Source organism: Dicentrarchus labrax, unplaced genomic scaffold (assembly GCF_905237075.1).
Source record: "Dicentrarchus labrax unplaced genomic scaffold, dlabrax2021, whole genome shotgun sequence".
Taxonomy (NCBI): domain Eukaryota; kingdom Metazoa; phylum Chordata; class Actinopteri; family Moronidae; genus Dicentrarchus; species Dicentrarchus labrax.
The window spans coordinates 16,182,013-16,210,003 of record NW_026136706.1 but is presented as its reverse complement, the minus strand read 5'-3'; the positions used below and the strand labels follow the sequence as shown (position 1 = coordinate 16,210,003).

The 27,991-nt window shown below is 41.7% G+C and overlaps 1 protein-coding gene across 1 annotated transcript; it reads right to left on the bottom strand.

Annotated features, from left to right (window-relative positions):
• Nucleotides 1–30: 30 nt before the first annotated feature.
• agps (alkylglycerone phosphate synthase) lies at nucleotides 31–27,774 on the bottom strand. The gene is made up of 20 exons (XM_051404061.1): nucleotides 27,529–27,774; nucleotides 24,481–24,570; nucleotides 23,139–23,229; nucleotides 22,926–23,046; nucleotides 22,725–22,799; nucleotides 21,608–21,679; nucleotides 20,557–20,636; nucleotides 18,896–18,976; nucleotides 17,669–17,794; nucleotides 17,264–17,372; nucleotides 12,939–13,066; nucleotides 12,336–12,387; nucleotides 10,775–10,851; nucleotides 10,574–10,686; nucleotides 9,237–9,306; nucleotides 8,011–8,072; nucleotides 7,031–7,120; nucleotides 5,589–5,688; nucleotides 5,392–5,449; nucleotides 31–1,878 (listed from the first exon to the last, which is right to left on the bottom strand). The coding sequence occupies exons 1-20, from the start codon at nucleotides 27,714–27,716 to the stop codon at nucleotides 1,757–1,759; spliced, it is 1,905 nt and encodes a 634-aa protein (XP_051260021.1). The 5' UTR covers nucleotides 27,717–27,774; the 3' UTR covers nucleotides 31–1,756.
• Between the last annotated feature and the right edge of the window lie 217 nt (nucleotides 27,775–27,991).

Genomic DNA, 27,991 nt, shown 5'->3' with positions numbered 1-27,991 from the left:
TTTTAGCTGAAAGAGAAACCAACGACTGGGATGTTTTAGTTCAATTTATTGCACAAACAGCAGTGACAAAATGTACTTGGATGTTACTACGTTGTTAAGAGAAGTGGAAAATAACAAAAAAAAAAAGGTACATCCATAACATTCAAAAAGCTCTCGCACGGTTTTGACACAAGGGGGGTAAAATGTCAGATGACGAGTCCCTAATGAGTCCTTTTATTCGGGGGGGAAATATGGATTAGAAGGAGATGGTGGTCCAGGAAAACATGAAGCACAGACCAGAAGGAAGGCAGGATTCTTCAGCAAACGGAGCTCAATGAAAGCTTTACTTTGCTTCAAAAATCAATGGTTAACAGTGACAAATGGTACAAGTCTGGTATCAAAAGGTACGTTACAGTACCCACTCCAAAAACCTTCACACAGATACACCAACAAGGCAAACTATTTCAGGAGATCATCTGGGCAACACCAATTATATGGATCAGAAATAATTCAAAACAGTAAGCATGAGACACATGTACATTTAACAAAGTTTAGCACATGTAACAGTCACAAATATCTACATTTTACACTCTCAGAAGGGTTATTCTTTGCATATGCTGATTAAAAAAAAATACAGTTTAGCTGTGCATGAAGTCACTAAATGTGCGCGAGGGTGGTGGTTACACGGTTAAACACGTGTTTACAGTATGTTTGCATGATCTGATGTGTTGAGTCTTTGGTACAACGTGAGCACCGGGATCCAGAGGCCTTAAATTGCAAACGCGGTCACATTGAAGCTGGCGTGATTGAAAAAACACGATGGCTTTTTTCCACTTCACTTTCTCAGTTAACAAACCATGCAAGGTAAACGCTTTCAGTACAAAAAAACTAAAACACACAAGGAATATCTCTCTTTGTAACCATACTGTACTTCTAGGAGGGGGGGAAGGGGTTAAAATTTGGTGGGGCAGAGGGGAAGGCTTTAGTCAAACAGGTTTGTCAGCAGAGGCGCACACACACACACACACACACACACACACACACACACACACACACACACACACACACACACACACACACACACACACACACACACACACACACACACACACACACACACACACACACACACAGTCCACAAAAAGTCTCTTATGGCAATAGGTCAGTACAACAAAAGGCATGAGGGCAAGAAAAACATGAACTGGAGACACAGAAAACATCATGTTCAAGTTACTTTTGCTTCACAAAGGGACTCACTTATACACCAGCAGAGGGTGAAGTAGGAGAAGGGGAAGGCAGACAAAAGCTTTAGAAAGGCACAGAGCTTTAGAAAGTGCATTCATCTAGAACTTACCACTAAAGAAGTGCCCCACACACACACACAAAAGAGGAAAGAAAAAACAAACAGATGAATAAACCACGTTGGCAAGGATATTGAGGAGATTGTTAGACATTAGCAAATGTGACACAAAATCAAGGTTTTGTTGCATCATGTCGGGTTGCATTGTGGCTGTAGCTCTGACGACAAGCTGAGGCCACGACTCAACGGCAAGAATGAGCTTCAAGGTGAATGACAATGATTGTTACAGCATATTAAGTGCAATATAATGTAAAAGAAAAAAAGGTTTAGGTGAATCAATAAATGGCACCGAATGACTCTTTTTGATGAAAAAGACGGATCTCTCTCCGTTTTAAATTCTCATTTAGTATCTACTAATCCAAAATGCACAAGATGCTTTTAGAAAAAGGTGAGATTAAAGATGGACGGGGGGGGAGATTAGAGGAGGTTCCTGTTGCCGAAGATGTTATTGGGGTCCACGTAGTCCTTGACAGACTTGAGCATCCCCATGCCGACATTGGAGATGGTGTCTCTCATCCACTCCTTCCGAAGTTTCCCCACTGAATGACAGAGGAGAGAAAATAAATAAATAAATAAACTCAAGGAAGAGGACTGAGGGGGAGAAATAGAGGAATCGGCACGGCTGATTGCTCAGCAGGCTGCTGGGAGCCAATCAATCTTGTGAGAGTGAGTGAATAAACAGAGGGTGATAAATGCTTTTATTCAGAGAGGAGAAATGTTTTGCATGGCATGATTTATGGAGCTCAGCAGACTATCAAACTCATTAGGCTCTGTGTGTTCCCAGAGGAGGGGCCGGCTGGCGGCTGTAGCGGGCCGTCCCCGGCTCCCTCACTCTTTGAGCCACCACTCCCCTCCATTTCCCTCCCTCCAGAGTCACTGGAGCGTTTTTTCTGTGTGTGTTTCTGTCTCATTGTGCACACGAGCTCGCTCCTGCAGCTGACCCGCGAGGCTGTTGTGCTTGCTTGTCCCGAACGCCGCTCTGCGCCCTCTGACACTGGCCTGATCACCAACAGGGTGCCAAAGCCAACCGTGGAGCACCGCACAATGGTCCTCTGTCAGCAGGACTTTGGCTTTCAGCCGCTCTTCGCCCTCCCTCCTCCTCCAAACCCCCCAACCTGAGGAGCGAGAGCGGCTGTGGCACGAAGCCTAGTGAGGGTGCCCATTGCTTCACCAGCTGTCCAGTCCGACATACTCCACAGCGTCTGTACCCGACAGGTTCTTAGCGGAGAGTCTGGAGCCAGCGAGAGGTCTGGTGACTGCGGAGGACTGGGAAAACCTCACTGCAGAGCCAAACTCTTGTTACAGAACTTCACATAAAATAGAAACTTTACATTTTCTACAAGCCAGGAAAGCTGCAGTTTTGTTTTGGGGTGAAATCAACCCACAATCTGGCCACTGAGGATCTACTTTGAGCTTTCACAGTGGGGGCCTTTTGCTTTTGATTCGATGGTTGAGACAGTAGAAGACAGACAAAAACATGGGCAACAAAGATCTTTACTGAGCTAAGCAGGCAACTGCCAGGGGCCCCAAACGCCCCAGACTCACTGGGTGTCGTGGGGTTTTTTGGGAAGTGTACGTTTGTTGAAGTATTTGAACCGCTAAGGTACAATATTATCTAAGGTGGACCCTGCAGGATCAGCTTATTTTATGGCTTGGCTACATTAAGAAATAAACAACAACGAATCAAGAAAACATAATGCCTGAAAAGTCAGTCTAAAGAAACCTTCACTCTGTCAGATCAAAGCTGGGTAAATGTAAACTTTTGGAGGTCATGTCAACTCAAAAGAAACACATGATATTTATATTTCAAAACTCAAAAAAGATAAATTTGAGAACAGAGCAGCTTAGAACAGGTGCTGCTCGCTGAGTAAACACCTAAAACTCGCAGAGTAATCGCCTGAGATTAGATAATGGGGGCCTGAAAATAGGAAGGTGTATGATGTGAGTGTTTGCACGCCTTCCCTTCCTTCTCTGCGCCGCCTCTGTTTGCACCTCTAGCAGGGGAGCGCCAGTGTTAATAGGGCATGTTGAGGGGGGGGCATTAGTGCGCCGTGTTATCAGAGTCCAGCCAGGAAACCCAGATGGGGATCAGCCATGAGGCTAGTGAGGCCCGTCTCCTGACAAAACAGGGCAGACAGCGGGGTCACCGGGGACTCTGATACCACACGCACCTCCAGATGGTGACAGAGGCACCAATCAGCTGCTACCCAATAACTAAGAAAGTACCCTGCTCCCTACAACCTCCTCCTCTTCGGTCCTTCCTCCTTGTTCCACCTCCATCCCTCCCCTCCTCTCAGGAAAAGGAGAGAAAACAGAAGGTGCTGGGACTGCATCATTGCCTCCATCACTGTGATAATTTACACATCTATCTTGTCATATTCTCTCTTTTTTGCTTGCTATTGCAATCAATCTCACCGAGCTTGGTCTGTGCAGCTGAGACATGCAAAGAAGTGCAGGTAGTTATTTCAGAAATGACAGGTTTTTTTTTTGTTTTCTTTTAAGTGTCATATTTCTCTCGTGTGGAAAAGCCTGGGGAAGCGCGGGGCGAAGAGGCAAGGTGGGAACTTCACTTAATCAGGTCATTTTTATATCTCCTCTGTGCGCTGTGTGGAGGTGGCGCTTGGCAGAGTTAGCGAGATTGGAGCTTTGCAGAGCCACAAGGTGAGGTGAAGATACTGCGCACCCTGGGGTGGGCCCTCATACAGAGGAGGCCAGCCTGAGCCTCAACCCCTCGACACGCTGCTCTCACTCTCCCCGGGCTTCTCTGACAAATGGGGGTCAGGACATGAAAGACAGGGTAAGGTAGCGGCCCCTGCGTTCCTGTGATATGGCCGAGCCGGGGTATTGGCTGAGAAGCCGCGGCGCAGGTTGATAGATGGACGACTCTCCTGGTGATGGATGTTCAACAACTCTTCACCGCTGCGACACTGGTGACCTAGTTTAAGAGGACACTTCTCCCAGTGTTCTGGCTCTCAGAACCGCCGAATAATCAAACATATAACTGAGCTTTCGCCTTTTAGTAAGAGATAAACTGACTCCTTCTAAAAAAGCTAAAATTGTCAAGCTAAAACAGCCGTGTGTTGGCTGCTGTCCATCACACAAATACTGAGTATTATGTCCTGCGGCGCTCTACACGCCCAGATTCCCTTACCTACGCCCACGCAGAACAACACTGACCTGCTGTAAATACAGGGGCCACAAAAATGTATATTTCCTCCGGTGCCCTCCCACCTCACCATCCTTGACTACATCTGTTTTGTTTGATACACAAAACCCAGTGAAACTAGCTCCATTTGTCAAGCGCTGATTGTGGGCAGACAAACCGGCCTGTCTTCGCCCAGATAGCGAGCCCCACTGTTATTAATCACAATTACAGAGTGGGCCTCGCACGCGGGAGCTGCATCAATATCCCCTCCTCTCTCTCCCCCCCTTTGTCACCTCCCCGTGCTGCTCGGGGTGGCTGGGCCACCGTTTGGAGGTCAGTATACAGCCGGCGATAACGGCGGCATCATTTACCCCGGCCCACCGCCTCCTTTTTATTAGCAATCTTTTAATTTTGAACCCGTCCCCGCCTTCAGGAAAAATTGTGATTTAATATCGCAGCTGATTCACTGCATACTGTTTTTGACAGGTGTGATGAATAGCCTGAAGTGATGTATGAAAACAGCGAGGCGGATGGCAATATAGATAAGGCAGCCATTTCGGTTAGCCCTGATGGGGCCCGGAGAGTTGCTACGCTGCCCTCCCCTGCTCACGTTTCATTTGGTCACCGCTGAAATGAACAAATAGCCAAGTCAGAGCAATTCATCTGAGCTGCAGGAACATATTTTGGACACGTGAAGGAAGCAATGAAAGATCTCTGACCAAATGCACATTTACAACGCGACTGGCCGCCTGCTCGCTAGCATGGAAGAGCACGCTGGGAAAGCTCGCCATGCTGTCTTTTCCACTCTGTGCAAGCTCTTTTAATAAATTACAATCTGAGAGAAGGTGCAAATATGCCATCCAATTCAATGCTATACTTGTGAGTGAATCTGTGTAGGTTTTAGTACCTCCGTGGTGATGTGACAAGCTCCCTCCGTTGGCAAGGATCTCTTCTCTAGCTGCATGCTGGGAAATACAACAAATAAAACCATACTTAGAAAGCCATATTATATAAAATTCAACATATCATCACATCAGATGTAATTGTGATCTATGAAAGGACTGAACTGCGTCATAATGTTGGTAAAAATGAAACTGGTCATACCTCCACTTGTTCATACACATGTACAGGATCACTGAGTCCCCTGTAGTTGAAGGCAAAGTAAAAGTAGACACAGGCACCAGCATCGTACGTCTGAGTCACCCTGTGAGAAAACACGTAAGAGTCATGTTTAAACAAGCAGAAAAGACTCCTTAATGTTTCCCCTTCAGTGCTGAAAATATAATTTACATAAATCCAATGTGCAGTGTTTGGTAAAGGCGCTTCGTACAATAAATGCATTTTTTCTTCATAATCGGAAGACAAAGTAAAGTGGGAGGTCTGACTTTCCCCGGTGAACCCCTGACCTCAATTCCATTCATGGTTTCCAGAAAGCAGACGCAGCGTGGAAGCACTGTCACCTTTAATAACATAACATTATCAGACATTAAATGGCCATCAAAGGCTTTTTACGGAATCATCTGAGCAGCTAATGGGATGACTCAGAAAATAGATCGGTTTGTGGTTTTACACAGAACAAAATATCCTTATTGTTCATTTCAAATAAAATCAACATGTGTAAAAACTGTTTTGCTAAGAATAAAATGAGTCTCCGGTTTGCAGGTTCTCTCTGTTTGGCCTCGTTCCCTGCGCAGGAGCAGGGTGCAGAGCCCTTGTTCATTTGACATGGCCCATCACCTGGCACGCTGACTGTTCTAGAGGTTAAATGGACAAATCAATCATGTGACAGACCGCAGCCGGGAAATGAATGGCTGTAGCATAATCAGGCTGAGGCCTAATCTGTTCGCAATCGGCCAGCAGAAGCTGGGTGCTCCTCAACCAGCTCGCCTTCTGTTTGTCCGATTGTCCGTCCGTCTGTTTGGGTGTGTGTGGCTCTTGCTAACTCACCAGGGTTCGGGGGTTAGGAGTGGGAACTTACTTTTTTGGTATTGATCAAAATGTAGATTATCAAGTACCAAGAGTTGACAGTGAATATCTGATCAGAGTCATAATTTTCTGTGCTTAATTTTTTATCACAAAGTTCCTGAGTTATATCAAAATTCAGACAATTTTACTCATTTCATTTCAGCAAAGTTCTTCTCGGCTCTTCGTGTTTGAACAATATTTAAAGGATGTCTATATTTTTCTTTCTCCTTCTAACATATTTTGCCTGTGGATCCAAAGCCTGATGTATGTTATTCCTCTGTGCCACAGAGCTCCATTATTATCCACAGACGATTAAAAACTTTGCAACACATTGTTGGTTTTGGTCTTTTCATGGGATTTTTAGACAATAAGCAAAATATAGAATAACAGCAGACTTCTCCTTTAACATTTGAGAACTTTGGCTTTTTTTGTTGGATGACAAGGATTGATGGGCAAAAGTGTTGTTATGATATTGGTGCATAAATTATGTAATGTACTTGCACTTCTCTCTAAATAGATTGTGGGAGAGTTCTCTACAATCAGCCTCAATTTGCATTAAAACTGTTATTTTCAAACATTACCTGCATGTGGATAACGGTGGAAACTGCACTCCTTTATCTTTACACTCTCGAATGATGCGTGCCTTTACATTCCGGCAAATGTCCAACACCCTGAAACAAAGTAAATGGCAGGATTTTATTGGAATATTTTTATTAAAAAAGAGATAAAGCAGAATAATAAAATGAGTTTCACAACAGTGGTCTAAACTGTGACATTTGTGTATTTAAAACGTAATACTGCATAGGGAACTTTCATTAAACTGAGTTAATTAGCAATGCAGAATTATTAAATCCAGAAAAAGACACAAGGCCAGAAAAGAGAAGGAGGAGGAGAGACTAAAAACATTACGACCATTGTGGGAGAGGTTCCCACTGGTGTGGAAATGGCCGCCAGTCCTAAGCATGTGCAGCCGTGTGTGTAGTGTGGAGGATGGGGAGGAGGATGGGTAATGAGCCAGGCACATATGCTCGCCTCAGTGCCTGATCTCTTGGTCTCTCCCGTCAGGCATGTTACACAACACGAAGCTGTGTGCGCTCCTAGTTGTTGTTGTTTGTGTTTGTGAATGTGTGTGTGTGTGTGTGTGTGTGTGTGTGTGTGTGTAAGAGAATGATGATGAAACCATGTAGAAAATGCACAACACACGAGATGTGGATGTGAGATGAATGTGTGTCTCACATTGCATTTTATCACACAGATAGGTCTCTCCTATAGCGAGTGTGTGTGTGTGTGTGTGTCAATAATGGCAGGTTCGTAGGTTGAGGAGGCAAAGCTTCCGCCAACGCAGAGCCAGTTAATGTGTGTGTGGCGGCGGCGGGGCAGGCATGAAGGTGAATGTCAAAGACAGAGGCAAACAGAAATAAAAGAAAGGAGGGGAAACAGGAGCAGCAGGAAGACAGAGGACTCTCTTAGGACTGACTGTGTGGAAGATGAGTAAAGAAGAATGTTAACAACTATTTAAATCAAATGGAAAGAATCCTACAGCTCATATCAGTGTATTTACCTGTCCCAAGGCACAGATGTTTCAAAGGACTCCCCGATCACATAGTAGTCCATTCCTAAGTCCTGCTCAGAAAACAATATTAGCATTAGCAGGTTGATAGATTAATGATCATTCAGTAAATTCACATGCACAAAAGAAACCAAGATAGTGGAGGGAATCCGGTTACACAGGTTCACATGAACTGTACAAAACTGGCTGTTGAAAATCCTGTAAACTCCACATGAACTGATCAGCAGTCAGATTTCTCCACTACAACCAGCCTTGAGTTGGAACTATGGCTGATTTCAGCTGTGATAGAAGACGGTGCATCATTTGTTTTTGTTTTATTGGCACATTTGTATCGACAACACAACGGGTGGACAGGCTCCATAGTGAGAGCATAGGTTTCCCTTAGAGTGAGTTGAAATTCTAAAATAGTCTGAATTCAATGCAGTGAAATATGTGTGCAATGTCAAAAATGTGTTAAATAAAGCAATTTCAGACAATTCTAAGTTTATTTAGCTAGATTTATACCTCAAATGAGTAAGTTTGGTTGCATAGATGGTTACATTTTACAAGTCTGTGTGGAAAGTGACAGTTGTAGAAGAAAAAAGGTTGAAGGGAGCTGAAGCTGATTGAGTGCCTGTGGAAACTGGCTTATTTAGATTTCTAGAGGCCACTTTGTGTCTGTTTCAGTTTTCGCTGGATGACGCATTACTACGTGTAATGATTTTTCCTTTCAGTCTGCTGCTCTGATATCACATTTTCCATGTCTGAAGTCTTTGTCATCCACATGTAAAAAAATTATAAACCCAATTACCCATATACATGTCTAGAAATAAGCTTTCTCCAGGAGAAATCTAGCTGGGGAAATACGTTTTTCACACACAATGTTTAAGTAAGCTTATTACTACATAGTTATTTAAATGAATGTAAACCCTCCTTGCTTATTTATATGTTTCTGTTCTGTTTCTCCAAAAGGTCCTCTAACAGGACTGACCTAAGACAGCTCTCTATTGTCATTTTGACTGCAACCACTGTGCTCTCCTCATAATGTAGATACCTCAGTGTTAGACCCCCTGACAACAACTGTGACCAGATCAAATCAAAGACCTCCCGAGGTCACATTCTGCAACCTTTCTGTGTTGTTCACTATCCTATCTGCTGTCAGACTGCGTCCTCCTCGCCCGCCCCACTTGCCCATCAGCTCAGGCAAAAAAAAAAAAAAAGCCAGAGTAGTGACCCACCCGAAGGTAAGCGATGACGAAGGTCAACATGTAGCCCCTCTGCCCATTGTCCTCTCCAGCTGCCAGGCCCCTGGAAGCAGATAACAGGGTTAATATTTAACAGCTCTTTTCTTTTAGCTTTGTTGCTCAGTCCGCTCCCCTCACAACAGCTGCCTGGGAGCCTGTCAATCCAACAATGTACAGATCAATGAAGCTATGCTCCGTGCATCACCACAGGTCAGCCACACATCCATCACCTGCAGTGGGTAATCAAATTTTCATCTACCACCCAAACTAATCAGGCCAAGCTCATTACAAAATCACTATATTGATCATCACCCTTCTTCCTGTTTGGCCAACACCACAAGAAGAATATTCCTCACAGAGCCGCACCAATCCATCACTGGCACTTGATCTGATGGGTGATCTTGATTATGTGAAATAATGCAATAAAGCAGAGGCTGCTGCATGTAACTGACAAGTTTCTTATTATTTAATTGCTGGCTCTTACTAGAGCAGAGCTCTAGCTACCTGCGAATCTGGGCCAAACTGTGTGTAACACTAACAGTAATATATGATCAATAAGCAGCCCAGTGAGGAGCACTGAGGATCCCATATTGTCCCATATTTAAACTTGTGTTGTAATGAGCTGTTTGTTTCTGATTAGTTGGTATTACTTTCAAATGATGGTTGAAATATATCAGTAATAGAGAGATGGAAGAATAGAGCATTTTTTTGGGTATGTTTCAGTAAGAGAATGTGTTGAAACATCACCAATAAACAATAATTCTTGATCACAACAACCAAACGGAAGGCACAAAGGTTAATTAATGTTAGGATAAACTCATCTACAGAACTATTGTTGGGGGTTTAAAACAGGCAGGATAGAGAGAGCATCCCTCTCAGGTTGACAGGAAACTGATTTCCACCAAAAGGCCTCATTGATCCGTTAAATGATCAATCACAACAACGAAACACTCCCAGATTGTGTCCTCTTGCCCGGTGCTGTCCTGAGGGGAGCTGCGGCCTACTATCACTGCCCACACCACACCTACTTTAACATAAAAGCTGGCCTGACAGGAGGACATCCACAGGTGATCCATCAATCCACACAGAGACAAACTACTGAGTGGAAGGCAGAGTCTGAAGTGTGTAACTGTGCTTTTCCATCCTTTTTGCTGCTACTACATAATGGCTGGTTAAATAAAGTGACATCAGCGCCTCAGGCAGCTCATCATGTTCAAAGTCACACCAAATGGTGCTTTGTCATTTCCGCACTTTACACGGCCGGGAAAAACTGATCTTTGGGACGTGCATCGTTGTAGGCAGGAGGAGGAGAGAAAAAAATAACTGCTCACCCAAATTTTGCAGCGATGTCATAAACTTGCTTCTCGTGCTGCAGGACCTTCTCACGGTTTCCCTCAAACAGTAGGGTGGCCACACACAAGTGGTTGGGGTCGAACCCTTTGAACTGGTGATTAAAAGAGGAGGATTCATTTTTCATGAAAAACACTTGGGGCAAGCAACTCGTGACGCTCAGGTCTAACAATTTTTTTTACCTTGGTGATGTAGAATTTCTTCAACCCGTCCAAAAAGGATGTGAAAATTGAAGATACTTGAGGCTTCAGGGCATGACCTGTGAAGATATCAGATAAGAGTCAGCTCCATCTATTCACAAAGAAGTGCGCCTGAAAAACTGATTATTATTTTTCACACACATTAGTCTTAGCCTGCTTCTGCTTGCATCCGCCAGCGTTCTGAGAGGGCAAGCGAGTCAGATTTATTTGGGGTTTCAAACAAAAGGAGGAAATATAAATGGTAACATTTGAATAACTTTACAACTGGCCAGTGGCTGCCAGCGACAGCGACTATAAATCAGATGGTTTCCGAAGGGAAGTGGGGTTGACACAGCGATATCCGTCTTCCTCACCCACACTTTTTGATTTATTCCTGATCGGACGCACAAAAGCGCCTGTGGACAAGCGAAAATGAGGGGCTGGGGCCAATGGGATGGTTATCAATCACAGCGGGGAAGTCACGGGTGATGTCGCCGAGACTTAACAGTTCATTTATTTCCCCCCATGCTCAAGTCTCTTCATCACTTAGTGTCCTAATTGTTTCCATTCCAAAATTTGATTGCAGGTCTTTAGGTCTCTCACAGCCATCATATTCGTTAATTAAATACTCAACATCCAGAGAGAGAAAATTACACCTACACTGATTATAATTTTACTTTTAACTCTCCCCTCCGTGGTTTGGTTGGGTTTTTTTGCAACACTACTTACTACAACATTCTCATTTTTCATCTTGTGCATCAAGACAGGCAGTGCTAAATTGTACTTGTAGTCCCAATCTGAAAAAGACCTGTGAATACATCAACTCTCCTTACTCAACAGCCAACATGATTAAAAGTGAGGACAAGCCACTAATAAGCCCAAGAAGGTATCATAGAGCCATGAGCTTTAGTTATTAGTGAAAAACCTGGTCGCTTCATCTTCCCTACTTAATGCTAAGAACTGCCTACTCTGTGAAAAGTGGAAATATAGGGGAGATAATGAGATCCCTGGAGACTGGGGAACTTTACAGAGATCTCTGGCAATGCCAGATGCATTCCACTAGACCTTAAGAAACAACATCATAAAATTTCAATGTAACAACTACTTAATTTTGGCCAGGGTCATTTTTCATCTTGCTTCAATTCTTTGTCTGCGTGTGTGCAGCTATTCTGCTGCAGAAATGATAATCAATTTAATAATTCTGTGCTGTAGAAGGTAAAAATCGTTGCATGTTGTGCCATTGCCATTCATTGTTCTTCTCTCAGAGGTATACAGTACATCAATGAAACACCAACCCACATATTGACGAAGAAAATACAGTAAGAGAAACACATTTCAACTCAAAATAAATATGATTATCATCATACTGCTGGTTAAAAGTCTGCCTCGTGTTGTAAAGCTCTATGATGCGAGAGACCAGAGGTTAAACTGGGGTCTAAAAGGAAAATGAGAACCAGGTCAAATCAAGTCCTACTTGTACAGCGAAGGGTTACCATAAAGCACTAAGAGGACAATGCTTTAAGTCTAGGCTGGCCTGTACTGTAAACGATCAAACAAAGCTTACCAAATTTAAACTGTTCATTATCCATGAGTCGTATAGATGCCGGGGCACACCTCTGAAAAATAAAAGTTGGTCTATATTAGTTTGTTTGAATAACAAATTCCTACAAAAACAAAATGCCAAAAATAAAGCTTGCAAATGATATCAGACCAAATTCAACCAATATGTATTATTTTCAACATTCAATGCAACTGCTGGAGCTTTGGCTTTAAAGCTTTAGGCCTCTTGTTTGATGTTTATAGACATATACTTTATTCCCTTTAGCTTGATGCATCTGACAAAAAGTTCCAGTTGGCACTGTGAAGTTTGATTTGCTTTGTACTGGCATTGTCATTACATTACAGGGGATAGCTTAGCTTAGACTGGTAAGGTTTCAACAGAGTGTACAAGTAGGTCTAAAAATACATTTAGATCCTTTCGCTGCTTTTTGTTGGCAGGTCAATTTTAAACAAGTGAAGAGGTTGAAATGAAGACCTGAAAGTGCTTAGTGCAGTTTGGGCAAACCTCCAACACACTCAGAAAGTTTCTGGCCTTAGCCTCATGTTGAGACAGGGAGAAAAGGCAGTGACAAAGCCACGTATGTTTAAGGATAGATCAACGTGTTACCTGTTTAGCAACTTCTCGAAGACAGGCAACTCCCTGCTCAAAATTAGGGAATACCACCGAGCCGTATTTCTGATACTCCGGCATGGGACGAATCTTCATCGTTACCTCAGTAACCACACCCAGGGTTCCTGTGGAAAATCACAGTGACAGATTTTGAGTAGAACAAAAAAACAAAAAGCACATCAGTTCCCACAATTTATATGACCTAACCCTGTCTTAGAGCGGAACTTAAGACCATTTTACAGGGCTCTGGTACATGTCCCAAGGGGCCTTTGGGTGACCTTTGTCTCACATTTCACCTAGTATATCTGGTTTTCTACCACACACTGGGGGACGACTAAGATTTATCATTAGAGCATGAGGAAATAAAGCAGGGCTCTATCAAAGGCAAAACCGCGGCAACACATATACAGGTACATCAAAACCTCTGGCTGACCTTATGACCCTGAAAACTGTCAACCATTATAGCTGCTGCTGAAGGAGTCACATTGCAGGTTTAAAAACCAGCGTCTACTTTCTCTTACAAAGCAAATATGCCTGGGAACAATAAAATACAAAATAACCGCTTTCATCCAAATATGGTAAACTGAGAGTGCTGTTTGATATCCATGAAATATGTAACATTAGTATTATTTATTATAAAAAAATTTATACATAAACATATTTATTTTTATTTTTAGAATATGTTTTAAGATGTTTTTTGTTTTGTGCATGAAGTGAACAAAACATGAAGTCCAACAAAACACCACCACAAATTAGTTTGTAATAATGTTAGTAATGTACTGGAGAAGATGCAGGCTTTGACTTTCTTTTCATTCTTTTTCTTTCTTTCATTTGGGAAAAGTTTGACGGACACACAAAGTACATGGTAAAAAAACAACAACCATAGTTTGTGCCACAATAAATCCCAGCAGAAGGAATTCTAGTCCCGCTTTCATCTAAATGAGACAACACTAAATAAAGAAAATGTATCTTAACATCCACCAAACTATAACCACCACTTCTATGTGTTTGAGGCTTATTTCTAACAGAACATCCTGTATCTATTTCAAAACGGGCTAACGTTTGGTATGTATTTTACTCATTTTACCTCTACTCTTGTAAACTAAATGTATATTATCATATGCATTGTTTTTTGGCCACTTAATGGCAGTAGAAACAAGTTGTGAATGTAACGTTGACATATCATCAAGTTTGCAGTTGATGTGGCAAACATTTGCTTATTTACACAACCAGCAGTTACAGAGCAACAATATAATTCATTTGGAGTCCACATGGTAAGTGTAAGTCCAATATTCTCTTTTAGCTTCATTTTTGTCCTCTTTCAACTCCTGTGGGAAATGTCTGGATCGTTAGCTGCTAAATGCTCCACTGTGTTCACAGCTAGTCTCTAACTGTGTCTGCTGAGCAGGTAGTGTACACTGGGTTGTTAGAGCTTTTTCACTGAAAATAGCTGCCTGCTGCAGCTGAAGACACTGAAACAAGTGATTTTATAATATCTCTTGTCTTATTCTAGATAATGGTATCTCATATTTTTCTTTTCACTACCAATAAGTGTATTGATTTTTAATCAAATCAAAAATATTTTTACATTCTCACAATTCAGTAAAAACTTCTGATGGCCAACTCCTGTCTTCATCCGTTACTCGAAGTGTGTTTAGCTTTTTGCACAGCAGTGTATCTACAGTGATTTTGAAGGTAAAAACTGATCCGAGATTACATCTTATAATGTGTCCATTGTTATAAATGAAATATGTTTGGTTGTTAGACTGTTGGTCGAACAAATCACGATGTCTATCCCTAACTTGTAATGGGCATTAATAATGATTTTCTGACCTTTAATTGGTTTCATAATTTATCAAAGAAATCACCAACAATGAAAATAATTGTTAGTTGCACACCTAATGCCATGCTAGTGAATTTTAGCAGCGCAGACCAAACCTATTACTGCCTCCCACAGCCTGCATGTTCTGTGTTAGAATCATTGACAGTACGGTATAGACGATGTCCATTTAGAGACGAATCTCTCCTGAATATAGTCTGTTCCATTAGGAGGCTTCCTTGGCCTGTTATGGCTGTTAATGAGCCCTCTAACAGTGACACTACATGCCACACGCTGCTCCCTAGTGGCTCAGTGGAAAACATGTGACTCCATTAGGCCTCAGATGGAAAAAAAAAAAAAAGACCCCCTCCTTCCTGACAGCAGACGGGAGGAGCCACTGAGGCTGCGAGTGAGGAGGAGTCAGAGAAGGAGAGAAAGAGAGAGAGAGATAGGGAGGAGCTAAAGTGGAAGGGAGTAAGGGTGGGTGAGCGAGCGGGGAATAAAGTGAGGCAATAAGGACAGAAAGGTCAGACAAACACTCTCTTGGGGATGAACGCAATATAATGAAATGCTGGAGTGAAGCTTAAGCCGTTTCTACTGTGACTGTCTCTATTAAACCAACCTCCACTCACAGTGTTTGGGGAGAGGGACTATTTGCAATGTCCCTCTGCTTCTAGCATCAAATATTTCTGAACAGTGAAGCCACCACTTTAGAATTGACTCACTGGTTGGCTTCACGCACCTACATTACAAACCTTCACGGTTGAGGAGTTTCAAAAGAGAAAAGGGATTATCATTGATTATTCCAATCATTCTTTACACTGGCTGAAGCAAGAGAGAAGAAAATACTTTGCATTCAGGATACTTCAAGGTCAGAGAGATAGAGAGACCCGGTTGTTGTGCAGTGAATGAGAAGCTTGAGGTTTCACAGTAATTTCTGATAAAATGGATGCGTTCCACTTAACATGCAGAGCAGAGTTAAGGGTTTTAGTGTGGTGCTTTGTTGTTGTTGTTGTTGTTGTTGTGGCTTGCTGTCAGGCTGCAGGATGCTGTTTCTGGGGTGAGGATGTAGATAATTTTAATGAGACCGTGCGGTGGTGTGACCTCTTAGGTCCAGCGTTAGGCCTCCCAGAAGTACATGTACTCCCAGTGATGTGTGGTCCTGTCCCATCTCTGTTACAGCACCAAGCCTCAGTAGCAAGCTTGCATTCTTTACACAACCTACTCTTATGTGTGCATTACAAAGCATTAGGACTATTATTATTAGCCATAATATATAAAGTGGGCCTTTTCAAACATTCAACCTGCTGTCATGGACTACAGTTTCACTAATAGTTGTCGTATTTTGTCCTCAAAGCTCAGTTTTTGGAGATATGGTACATGCTACAAAAATCTACTGTTTATATATTTTCAGATTTTTAGGTTTAATCAGGTTTTTATGAGAGATGCTGTTAATATTTTTATATATATCCTTTTGTCAGGAGAACAGCAGATCTGTACAAATATTAAGGAATCACAAAATAAATTTGTTTCAAAATAAAGCGAGTATGCACAGGAAAGATAGATATTTATTAAATTCAGGAGCCCTGATGTAAGTAATTTTTATTTCCATCACTGCTTTTCAGTTTTGAAGTAAGGTTAAGGGAAAATACTCAAGTCAATATAACCCCATGAACTCACAAGCTTACGGGAAAACTATTTTGGGCATAATGATATTCTGTCTTAAGATCATTAAATGTTTACTGACTGAGTCATACAAGATAAAATATTACAAACATGACTAAGTTTTGCCAAAACATGAAGACTAATTGTGAGTTCATAAAAGTTTGGCTTAACTATCACATTGAGGCTTATACTGCAAGTTAACCTGCAATAATGCATTACGTGTAATTTAAAAATAAAAACTCTTTTTAAAAAGCTGTCGGGAATTGTTAATTACTAATAATACTTTCAATACTTTCATGTTAAAACATTTTAAATTTTAGTCTACATTATGCACTAGTGACTGTATTTTGGAACACATTTGATGTTGATTTTATATACTGGTGGTTGTCTTGGTATTGAAATCACTTCTAATGAGTACAAATGGAGATTTCTGCAGTGATCCCGGCCCAGTCATGGAGCAGATTGCTGAGCTTTGTAGGGCGAATATAAAGTTTGCATCCACAGCTGTTTAACATAGCGATGCCAAGAGTCTCTGAACCTCCTCATTATGTAGGGGGAACCTGGCATATGGCAGTATTCTCTGTGGGCATTCACAAGGACAGGGCACTGCAGATGGGGTGGGGAGGACACTTGCTGGTTCCTAACTAACACCCCTCCAGATCACTTTTCCACCAAAGCTGGTTAATGTGTAAAAAGCCCAAAGCATGAGAAACGTCCTGATGTTACTGTTTTATCACAAAGACTTGCAGACATGCACACAAACCCACAGCAACACACAAACTCACACACGTGCCCACATGCTCTGGTGTACAGCGATCACATGAGAAAGGGAGCAAACCTTCTGATCCCATGATGAAGTGGTGAATGTCAGGCCCCGTGGACATGCGTGGCCCCTGACAGCTCTTTTCAATCACCCCTTGTGGGGTCACCATCTTTATGTGGACGACCTATTAGGGCAGAAAACAGCAACACTTTTTAGAGACAAAAACAATAGTAGACTTATCTTTCACAGATTTACAAATATTGGGAAAATATTAAAATGTGGATATCACGTGTGCCACATGCATGAACACATTTCATAACTGACACACTGACCACTGCATTTTGTAGGGAGGGTAAAGTCCACAAAACTTGCTAATAATTTCCTTTCTAATTACTGTGCAGTAACTGCAATGTCCTGACTGCCATCCTGTATTTGGAACAAACAAGAGCAGGAAGGTAAAGGGGAGGGCGTGAAACTCACCAGGTCCTCAATGTTCCCATAGATGTTCTTCTTCATGCCTGATGCTCTGGTTGCCACCCAGCCCCCCAGGGAGCTGAACTCCATGGAGTCAGGCTCATGCCCCGTACAGTAGCCACTCTCATTAAGCTGTGAAAAAATGAAAGAGAAAACAATGACGTTGTAAACCCACAAGAATGTTTTAATAACAAGCAAAAAGAATGAGCATGCGAAGGGGAAAAAAAATAATTGCAGCTCTGCTGCTGAATTTGCTGCAATGCTAAAACTCAGTTTTTATGGAATCATACATTTTTACAACGCCCTAAAAAAAACCAAGTGGAACAAACCAACAAAAAGACTAAAAAGAGATTAGTGCATTATTTGGGCAGTGCCAGATGAGATGTTTAGGCTTTTTTTCCATCAATACTAGTAAAATTACAATTACTGTCATTTATACATGTTTAGGTAAACTTGTGTTATACAGACAGTCTGGATGGCAGACTGCTACACATTCAGTTTCCATAGCCCCACCCAATCCACAAAATACTGCAAGTGACCTATTGCCTACTTGCCACATGGCCAGAACAATGTGACAATGCACTTTGGGGTCATTTTAAAGTGTGACAAAATAAATAAAAGCATTTGAGGAACCCAGCAATTTTCATTAGATGCACCATCCCTACAGCTTGGAGGAGAATGTGTAGGTCATAAGGAACCCCCACATTCTCCTTAAGGCAGCCCAACACCTAAAAGATTGCATCTTTGGGCAGAACATTTAATAGCAATAATAATAAGGACCTTAAAGTACAACAACAACCCCCACCAGAAGCACAAGACGGGGGTTAAGTCGGGCCTGGTTTTATCACAGCACTCCCCTGGAAGGCAGTTTATAATGCAGACCCATCTGCTCCATCAAAATGGCCCAGTCTAAATGCAGAGGTGGAGTCTGCTTTAGATGCAGCTCACGCATTCCTCTACATCAAATGCCCGCTCCTTCTCCATTTTTCTGAATTAGCTTGATGGTGCCATCTGCTCATGACCGCCGCCTCACTCTCTAATCTCTCCCCTTCAGCACTCTGCTCCTGTCTCAAACTCCTTCTTAAACCCTGTTAGATCTACTGAGCAAAGAGTACCAAGGTGACTGAGCATCGGGCAACCTGCATGTGAATGGTCACACAGCTTGATTGTCAGCCCAACATTTTAATGTAAGCTCTTTCCGAGGATGAAGATGGATGGGTGAGTAGTACTTACCAATCTCTCCAAATCCTGACCGACAATGCCAGCTTCCACATGGGCAGTTAAATTTTTCTCATCAATCCACAGAATGCGGTTCTGTGAAGGAAAAACAAACAACATGAGGGAGGAGGTCATAAAACATTATGTATACATGCGTTATGCCATACAAAATAAAAGAAATACTCTATAATGCAGTTTGTTTCATTTGTCTAACATGAAAACACAAAATTTATTTGATGCCGGTTACAAAATCTCAATAAGAAATGTTATGCATCACCATGTCTGTCATCTGACATTAACAATGCACTCAACAGCAGTCTATGGAAACAGTCCCTTGACAGTTTGCTTACAATACTGGAAGTTTTGTCCTTCTAAACTGATGCTGACATGTCTGAGGATAAATGTGTGCAGAGGGGCTTCGGGACGGAGACAGTGTCCTCAAGGTTAAACTCAATTTAACATCTAATTCCAAATATATGCCTTTTATTTGGGCCGCTGGGCACGTGGCCCACCCCTACCTGCAGGAGGTCATTTCACACCTGCCATCAATTATCCTCCAGAGGTAATAAACTTTATGTTCCAACCACACTGCTCCTTTCATGTGCTTCCATTGGAGCCACCTCACCCCTGACCCCTGACACAGAACACTGGTCACTGGTGTCTGTGGCACCAAACTCAATGACTGGTAGGCTAGCAGGATCCAGACAGCTTATATATCACGTCTATGTGAGCCTGGATCAAAGGGTTGTACTGTACTGTTGACGATATTCACCATTTTATATCATATCCGATGGGACATCACCATGTTCACGGTGAGATAATTACAATAAATCGCTGATGCCCAAGTAACACATTTCTCATCTCAACAACAAGAATTGAGTTGTGTCCTATTTACACAAAACAAATATCCTAATTCTAACTATGGCTGCAATTAATACTTATTTTCATTGGTTCACATAAGTAAAAAATACAGAAGAATGCCCATCACAGTTTCCCTGAGCCCAAGATGAAAAAAATATATATTTTATCAAACATCTATTACTATATCTTTATATAATCCAGATAAAAATCCCCAAATTTGGCAAATCCTCACATTTGAAAAGGGAGAGCCAGAAATGTTTTTGCCTCATAAATCATTTTAAAATACACAGGGGGAAAAAATGAAAACATGGACACTACATTTTTCAGTGTGGTGTTGATAAATAAAGGTTGAGATTGCTGAGTGACCACCACTGTCAATTAAGTTAGGGTTAGTTCCCTAGTTCTGTGCTCTGCCTGTCAAAAAAGGAAGTTTATTACTGAATGCCAATAATGTAACTAAATACTGTCATTTTGTTATGTTAACAGTTAAATCTGACTTGGCATATTTTTTTCTTTAATCAGTTAAGAAGAAACATTAAGAAAGGATACCAAAAGCTACCCAAAAACAATTAACCATATTTCCACTCAATCTCTTACGTTTTTTAGAAAATATCAGAACATATCTTTCATATTTTGTCAATCACCATTTACAAACATACATAAATAAAGAACTCTTAAAAATCAAAGCCAGTACAAAAGTTTCTGAGACTGTGTCTCAGAAACTTTTGCACTTTCTGCATTTGAGTTGGTTTAAGTTTTTCTTGTCATTAGTCCAGATTAATTCTTTTGTCACATACAGACAGTTGTTTACGTACCATCTGTGAGGTATCCAGAGAAACGATGGAGCGAGTTTCCTCCGGGGGGCACTCTAGGGCACTAGAGACACTAGTCCCTCCTGACAGAGGAAAAGCAACAGTTACAGTGAGTTACAGTAGAGAAGTATAGGGCTTGGTATCAAACTGTAGTACTTATTGTCTAAAATGTGTCTTTAGCATTAGGTAGTGAAAACTGGTAGTGAAAGTTAGTCGTTAGTTGTTGTTTACATTTTACTGTGATCAGATATTTTCCACTTTAACTTGTCACAACTTAGTCTATTTCATTGCAGCACAATCTGTGTTTGAGAAGTTTGGTTTCAATAAAAAAAATGTTAAAATGTTTTTATATTTCTCAAAGTGGGATTTTTCAGAAAGGTATCAAAAAAAATTGTTTTGGTATTTGTAGCAAACTCAAGTATCATATTGACACTAGTATGGAGACATTTCAAATGACACTCAGCTCTTCATGAGACTGACTTCATTTCAGTGACAGTTATACAAGATACAGTTTAAAAGGAAACGTTTACACAGTGCAAACATCCTTGTTCTTCTAAAATGACTGGAGACTACAGGATTTAATTATAAAAAGTGTGACTGACAACTACATCATTAACCTGTTGACAAACTGCTGTTACTTTCTACGTTTAATTTCAGGCATTTTGTCATCATGATATAGTAAACAGTAGTGAGTGACAGGGAGAAAGGTATTACATATGATAGAAATCCCCAGACTGGAAGGGTACTGCAGACATCATATGCTTAGAGAAGTGCCCCTGCATGATGCCTGCTAATATTTGTTTCTGTTGCTCCAGTACAAAACACACCCAGCAAGACATAAAATTCTGCATAGTATCTATCTACTGCACTGTCAGCAGTTACTTTACTTACCAGGTTCATTGATAGAATATGTGGCTTCATTAATAAAAAACAAATGCAATGGGAATAGATAATATATTAAAGTACATTAAATGTAAATACACATCTAGTGGCCTATTTATACAGTATGTGACGGCTAATTATGCTGATTACAGCCACTGATTTCATTACTCACCTCCATATGGCATCAAACAAACATTATGTTTGCACGCCAGTTGCACAATTTTCACAACATCATTGTGGCAGCCTGCAAAGACACAGAATATTGTTTTAGAAATTAGTGGCCATCATAAAGGAAATGTTTTCATTTACTGCCATCTATTGCATTCATAAATTAAGTGTTAACATAATAACCAGTAGCAGACACATTGCAGAGGAAATAAAACATGGCACATAACACTATGTGTATAGCGAAGACAATAAATAAATGTATATGGCCTGAGCCATTAGAGCTGCGGGAGCAACAGAGAGGCAGGGTGCGTTTTTGATTTGCCTGATAGTTGTGATTTGCCTGGGGCTTTCCTCAGGCAGAGTCAGACTGCATGAAGCTACACTCTCTGGGGTGGGATGTGCTGGATCAATACAAACTTGCTTTAGCCAATCCCAGAGCCCACATCCATTCACACTGGAGTGGTAAGCGAGTGGGAAGAGTAGCAATACCTTCCTACATGGATGTGCTTGACTGGCCTCAAGTGCTTTTAGAGGCGGTGAGAAATGCCTGCATTCTAGTAAATTTTGCCATCCAATTAAACACACAGCTTGTGCCTGCGGATTACAGTTCAACAAACTAAACCTCCACTTAAAAAACACAGCTTGACTTGGAGGGACTACTGAGGAATGCAAATTACACGTCAAAATATCTATTAGATACACAGTAAATGAGAGTGCATTTGCAGGGTCGGTAAAATTAAAATTTGGTTCTGGTGTGGATGAAACGATACCTACAGTTGCTTGGTGATTTGCTGCCCATTTGGGAAGCTGCTAATCAAGTTTCAACCATCAGTCAACACTCATTTGCATGATAAAATGATGCCAGCCATAACAACAGAAAACCAATCTCGGAATCATAATTCATGGGTGTACTGTGCAGGCCCAGACCGTGGAGTATTGGGTGTCAACCGTCCTCCCCCTGACGCTTCTTATTAAGCCTCCACTCATACATATTAATATCTCTGCCTCTGCAGAGATTAACCCTTTAAATCACGTAAGCCAGTAGGGGGATCAGTGATGCTACGTGGGTAGAGAAAAACAGGCCGATAAAAACGCAGGGATGACACAGCTTCTGAACTCACTTGGCCAAACCACCATGTCTGGAACACGACCGATTTTCCCTTCCCGCAGAGCAAAGATCTCGTGTAAGCAATGGCCTGGAAGAAAATACAGGAAGGAGATGACACAAAATAAAAATAATGTGGCTGGATTTAAAACAATGCTAAACAATTAGACAAAGTGGGTGAGCACAATGTCCAAAGTCTCCTCTCAGCATGCCTTACCATGGGCGCGAAACACCCGATCCTCCGCGTCATGAGAGAAGGGAATACCTGTGGATTTCACTTCCTCCACGAAGGCCTCGTTAAGTGTGGCAGGCGGTACAGCAGTGTTGGTCAGTAAGGGCTGAAACAAAACAAGCCATTGTGGTTTTGGTAACTGTGACTATTCTTTGTCATTCATTGAAGACACAACAAATAAAAATGAATTGTACTCACTGTTGGTGGCGTTTTATGCTGCAGATTGGCTCCAAATGTGCCTTCAAACCAATCTTTCAGACCGGGGATGATCATACCACTTAGTCTATATCTGCATTGTGTATATAAAGACAGATTGTGTGAACAACCAATTAAAATAAAATGAAATAAAATAAAAAATCAACTGAGCCTCATGAATTAGTGATTTCCAGTAGTAGAAGTCAAAGCCCTCAATTCAAAACATGTAAATGCTTGACTGGGTTTATTCATTTGGAAAACCAGGCCTGTGTATAATAAGAATAGAGTGTGAGGTTTGAGTCCAATGAGGTTATTAGGCAAGCAGAGCAGCAGTGACAGTGCTGTCCGTGTGATCGCCCTCGCCATCCCTTGCATAATTGAGCTGCTGGCACAGCCTGGGCCGGCCCATCAGGAGGACTGTGGTGTGCCTTTGTCCAAGAGACCATGAAACACACTCTATAATGAAAAAGCCTCTGTCACAGTGGGCACAGAGGAGGAGAACACTGTCTTTGACATTCATTCAACTGCACTCAAGCCCTACTGTTACTGTACGCCGCCCAGGTAGCTTTTCAGTCGGGAGGGTACAGACTGGTTTGAGGCAACTGCTTACACAGGAGGAAACCATTTGCTGTGCAACATCCTGTTCAGCTCCACTCATTACTCAAAACACATCCTCATACATAACCTGCTCGTTCTCTCTAAAATTGGACAAGCAGGGTTGTTTCTAAGTCATATGTCATGAAAAACAAGGCTCATCTATGCCTCTGCTCTTGTCATGGGAGAACCATTCTTTCTATTGTAACCTGTAGCCATAGTCAGTAAGACGGAGGACAACTTGGCTTTGTTTCTGAACACTCTCTGATATTCAAACTAAATCTTTTTTCTCCAACAATCAGTGAATAACTGTGTTTACCCACAACTCCCCAGAGACACATCAACAATTACATAACATAACTTTTTTTTTAACAGATGGGAAAGTGGTTCCTGTTTACGAGCAAAGAGTTTGGGAAAGCTGAAAATCACAACCAGTGACCTTCTCGAATGACAATGAACAGTTCAAATGCCAGCCACTGGGTGGCAGTAGCACCACATTGCTGTGAGCGTAGGAAGGAGACAACAACAGATTTCAAAAGCTGGGTTCACAGTATGGGCTGTGAAAATGATCAATGCACAACTCCAGCCACAAGCCACCAAAACGTCTGAATGTTGAAGCTAGACACAACATCTGTCCTAAAACAAGATCAGAAGCTGTGAATGAGGCGTAGTCCTCGCTGATTTACCTAAATCGTCAACAGATAAGCATAAACAGTATATCTAAGAGCAGTGAGGTGATATCATACAGTACCTTTTGCCAGTAAATTCTGCTTGGCCTTTCTTATTGAAGAGGAATCTTGAATCGCTGTATCCCCAGCCGTTCCATTTCATAATCTCCTGCCTGTGGAAAAACAAATATTGGCAGAGGTTAAGTCAACTCATACACCTTACACTGAAGTTAAGACCTGACATTAAATACCATCACAGCAAGTGTGAAGGTGATTCCTGGAGTTAGTGACCTGGTATATTCTTAATTTGCCACCACAGTTCCTCTGGGCTGACACTAGTTTTGGCATGGATAATTTCAGCAAGACAAGAGGATAAAGGAAAGTCTGGTAATATGATACCTCATGCTGACAGTTTAACACACAGACATATAGCATTTCACCGAGGGAAGTTTCAGTATCCTTATTTTATTCACAGTCTTTGCATTCATCCAAGGTGGGACCGGCTATCATTTGGCAAATTTATGATATGGGTGGGTGCCGACAGGCACACCTACAATATTTCCCTTGGTGACTACGCTGCACAACGCTCTGCATACAGCTTGTTGACAAGCAGAAGCGGCACATGTAGACAACACATTCATCAACACAGGAAGCTAGGACACACTCCCTGTCCTGTCAGCCATTTCCCATCCAACACATTAAAATATTTGGCATTTATGGCAACTGGTAAGCACTCTTGTCCACAGCTAGTTTTGATACTGCTCAGTTTTTATGATTAGGTGTGAACATGTACACTGATCTAATCTAAGCTTCAGCAAACTACTTAGCACACATATCCACTTAAATAGCCCACAAGCCCCAGCCATACTTTCTCTCTTGTCTTTGTTGTGGAATTACCAACCATACTGGAGCACAGCCATGAAGAAACAAATACTACAATGCTAAATTGTTGAGGGATATTCTATTATGATCACCAGCTTCACAACCAAAGATGATGCTATATACTGTGCAGAGCTTGTGTGCTGTACGTACACTCTACAGAGAGACAGCTCACCATAACTCATTGGTCACTTGGGAAGGGATGCTACCACAGTGGAGTAAAAGCCATAATTAAGATTAATACCTGCCAGAATGGAGTTCCCTATAAATTAAGAGTAAGAGTAGAAATGAGAGTGACACATCCTTTAATGAATCCTTGCCACCATTGATATGCTATCATAGCTGCTGAACATACTGAACAAAAATGTATCAATAAATGGGGTAAGCAGTCAGTAACTAGGTCAGTGAGTACACACTACTGGTACAAACAGATAACTTCAGGTCATTTAAGGGCACAACGGTAGGTCTTGATGAATTTGCCATAAATAAAACTGCTCTGATATGACTTAACTAGACCTACAGTATATTGGATATAACAAAAAGGAAAGGGAACAACATAGATTGCAGAAACTTTCCAAATAAAGAAATGTATGTGCATGATGCTTGACAAGCTCAACTGAAGTTCCTTCTATCAATATCAAAATAATGTATTAATTAAAATGTATAATTTAGTGTATAGTGTGCTAAAATTACGTGACATTGTGCATAAAATAAATGTTTCTACGGTATAATGATGCTTCTTCATCATCATTAAATATGCATATGTTACAACTGTACGGGACAAACATTAGAAATACCTCTCAGTGCAGTGCAATACTAAAACTACAGCCTTAAAAATGACCAAAATGAACATCTAGAAACCTTCATTTTAAACATTTTAACCTTCATGAAGATAGGATTTATTGCAGGGCTGTTTTTTTTTAACTGCATTAATTTTAGTTAGGTCTATCTAATAAACTATGTGAGTTTATATTAATCTGAAAGGAATGGATATCCCTTCAAGGCAAATGCTTTCAACTGAAACACTTGAGCTGTGGACCACTTAGCTAACCATACAGGAAAGACTGCATTCAGTGTAATTTGTAGACGGGCTGAACTGAGGAAGTCCCATGGTATTTCTCCAAACAATGACTAATTGTTATCATCACAGGATGGTATGCAGTTGTGCTCATTTAAACAAAAGGCGGGGCCAAAGACACACTCTGTTTTATCTATTTGCATTTCTGTTGCACCTTGCAAGACATAATATTTGATCGCCCCTGTGTCACATTGACCAGAACAGGACATGATGGATTTCTCAAGGCCAAAACGCTGATACCTCTGAGTGCTGATTGTGTCTTCAGCTGTTATCCCAGACTTGACACTAGATGTCAGCACAGTGTGGTGGTGTTTCCTCAGAAAAGGAACAGAGCTGCCAATAGGTTGAAAGTCAGACCACTACTTGTCCTGGCCAATCAGATCAACAGAAGAAACAGAGAAGTTTCTACTGTCTCCTCTGCATGTTATTACAAATTACATTATGGTGCTCCATATCTACAAATCCAGTTAAGAAAGATAAAAAAAACCAAACAACATCAAGGAACTGATCTCAATGATTCCCTTACCAACATGATAGCATGATAAATCAAATAAAGAGTAACTGTATATGTTAAATAAACCACTTAACCCTCAACTTAATAAACAGTTCATTGAATGACAAAAAGGATAAATCAAACTGTACGTAACGTCCGTACGTAACAGTAACGGCCACAGTAACGGCTACAGTAACGGCTACAGTAACGGCTAATTCTATTGAACGAGTTTGTTTTGTGAAGCGGCAGAAAATGCCAGAAGATTTTGTTAGCCATAACACTTTCTCTTCTTTTACAACCACTGACACTCAAATATATCCACATAACAAATCAAGACGATACATTATAACCCACAGCAAAAGCTACGCTGGACTAACTTTGAGAAAGTCGACCGTACGGACGTTTAAGTCCTGTAAGTAAACCCAGCCGCACCCACTCCGGAGCGAATGAATGTCTACTCTGTAGCCAAGTGACGTTAGCTAGCAGGCTAATTAAAACACCGCTTTAGCCGGGTCCCCCTGCGTTATAATACATGGAAGAAAAGAGGGGAACCCAGTCTGTCGGCGCATGTCACCCCACTGCTTCTTGTTTAGATGTTAGTCCACTGTTTTCTGACTTAATAACTAGCTAAAAGCCACAGAGGCTGGACTCTAAGTCCACCGCTCCATCACAGCCTTGTACCTCCTCCTCGGCACCGTTTTCCCCTCACTGGAGACATCTGTGTTGCTGCCCTGGGCTTTGCACTCCGCGGCTAGGATGGTCGAGTCACCGTCCACCGGTCCCCGTAAATGCCCGGCAATTATCCTCAGTCTCTGCTGTGCAATCCCTTGCCTGTCGGAGCTGCCGCCGCCGCTGCTGTTGGACGCCATGCTGCTTCCGTGTTTGTGAAGGGAGGGAGCGGATCCATGAGCGGCTGTCAGAGGTCAGCGCAGGGAAAGTGCGCTGCGTTCACGGCCCGTCGGAAAATACCGTTGTCCACACGAGTGACCCGAAGAGTGGTAACTAAATGCCTGGCAATTGGGAATTTGGGGTTTTTCTTTTCCTGCCACGTTTAGGAGTCGGAGAGAGAGAGGCAGAGAAAAAGAAAGAGGGCATATGCGACACTAAAACAACGATTATATGATAACACCATGTGATACAAAGT

Excerpts from the sequence above, each read along its gene's own strand:
- agps (XM_051404061.1), bottom strand. The coding sequence starts at position 27,716 with ATGGCGTCCAACAGCAGCGGCGGCGGCAGCTCCGACAGGCAAGGGATT. Across the intron at positions 13,067-17,263 it reads CTTCATCATGGGATCAGAAG|GAACCCTGGGTGTGGTTACT; the intron begins GTTTGCTCCCTT and ends GATTTTCCACAG. Across the intron at positions 12,388-12,938 it reads TTCGAGAAGTTGCTAAACAG|AGGTGTGCCCCGGCATCTAT; the intron begins GTAACACGTTGA and ends TTTATTTTTCAG.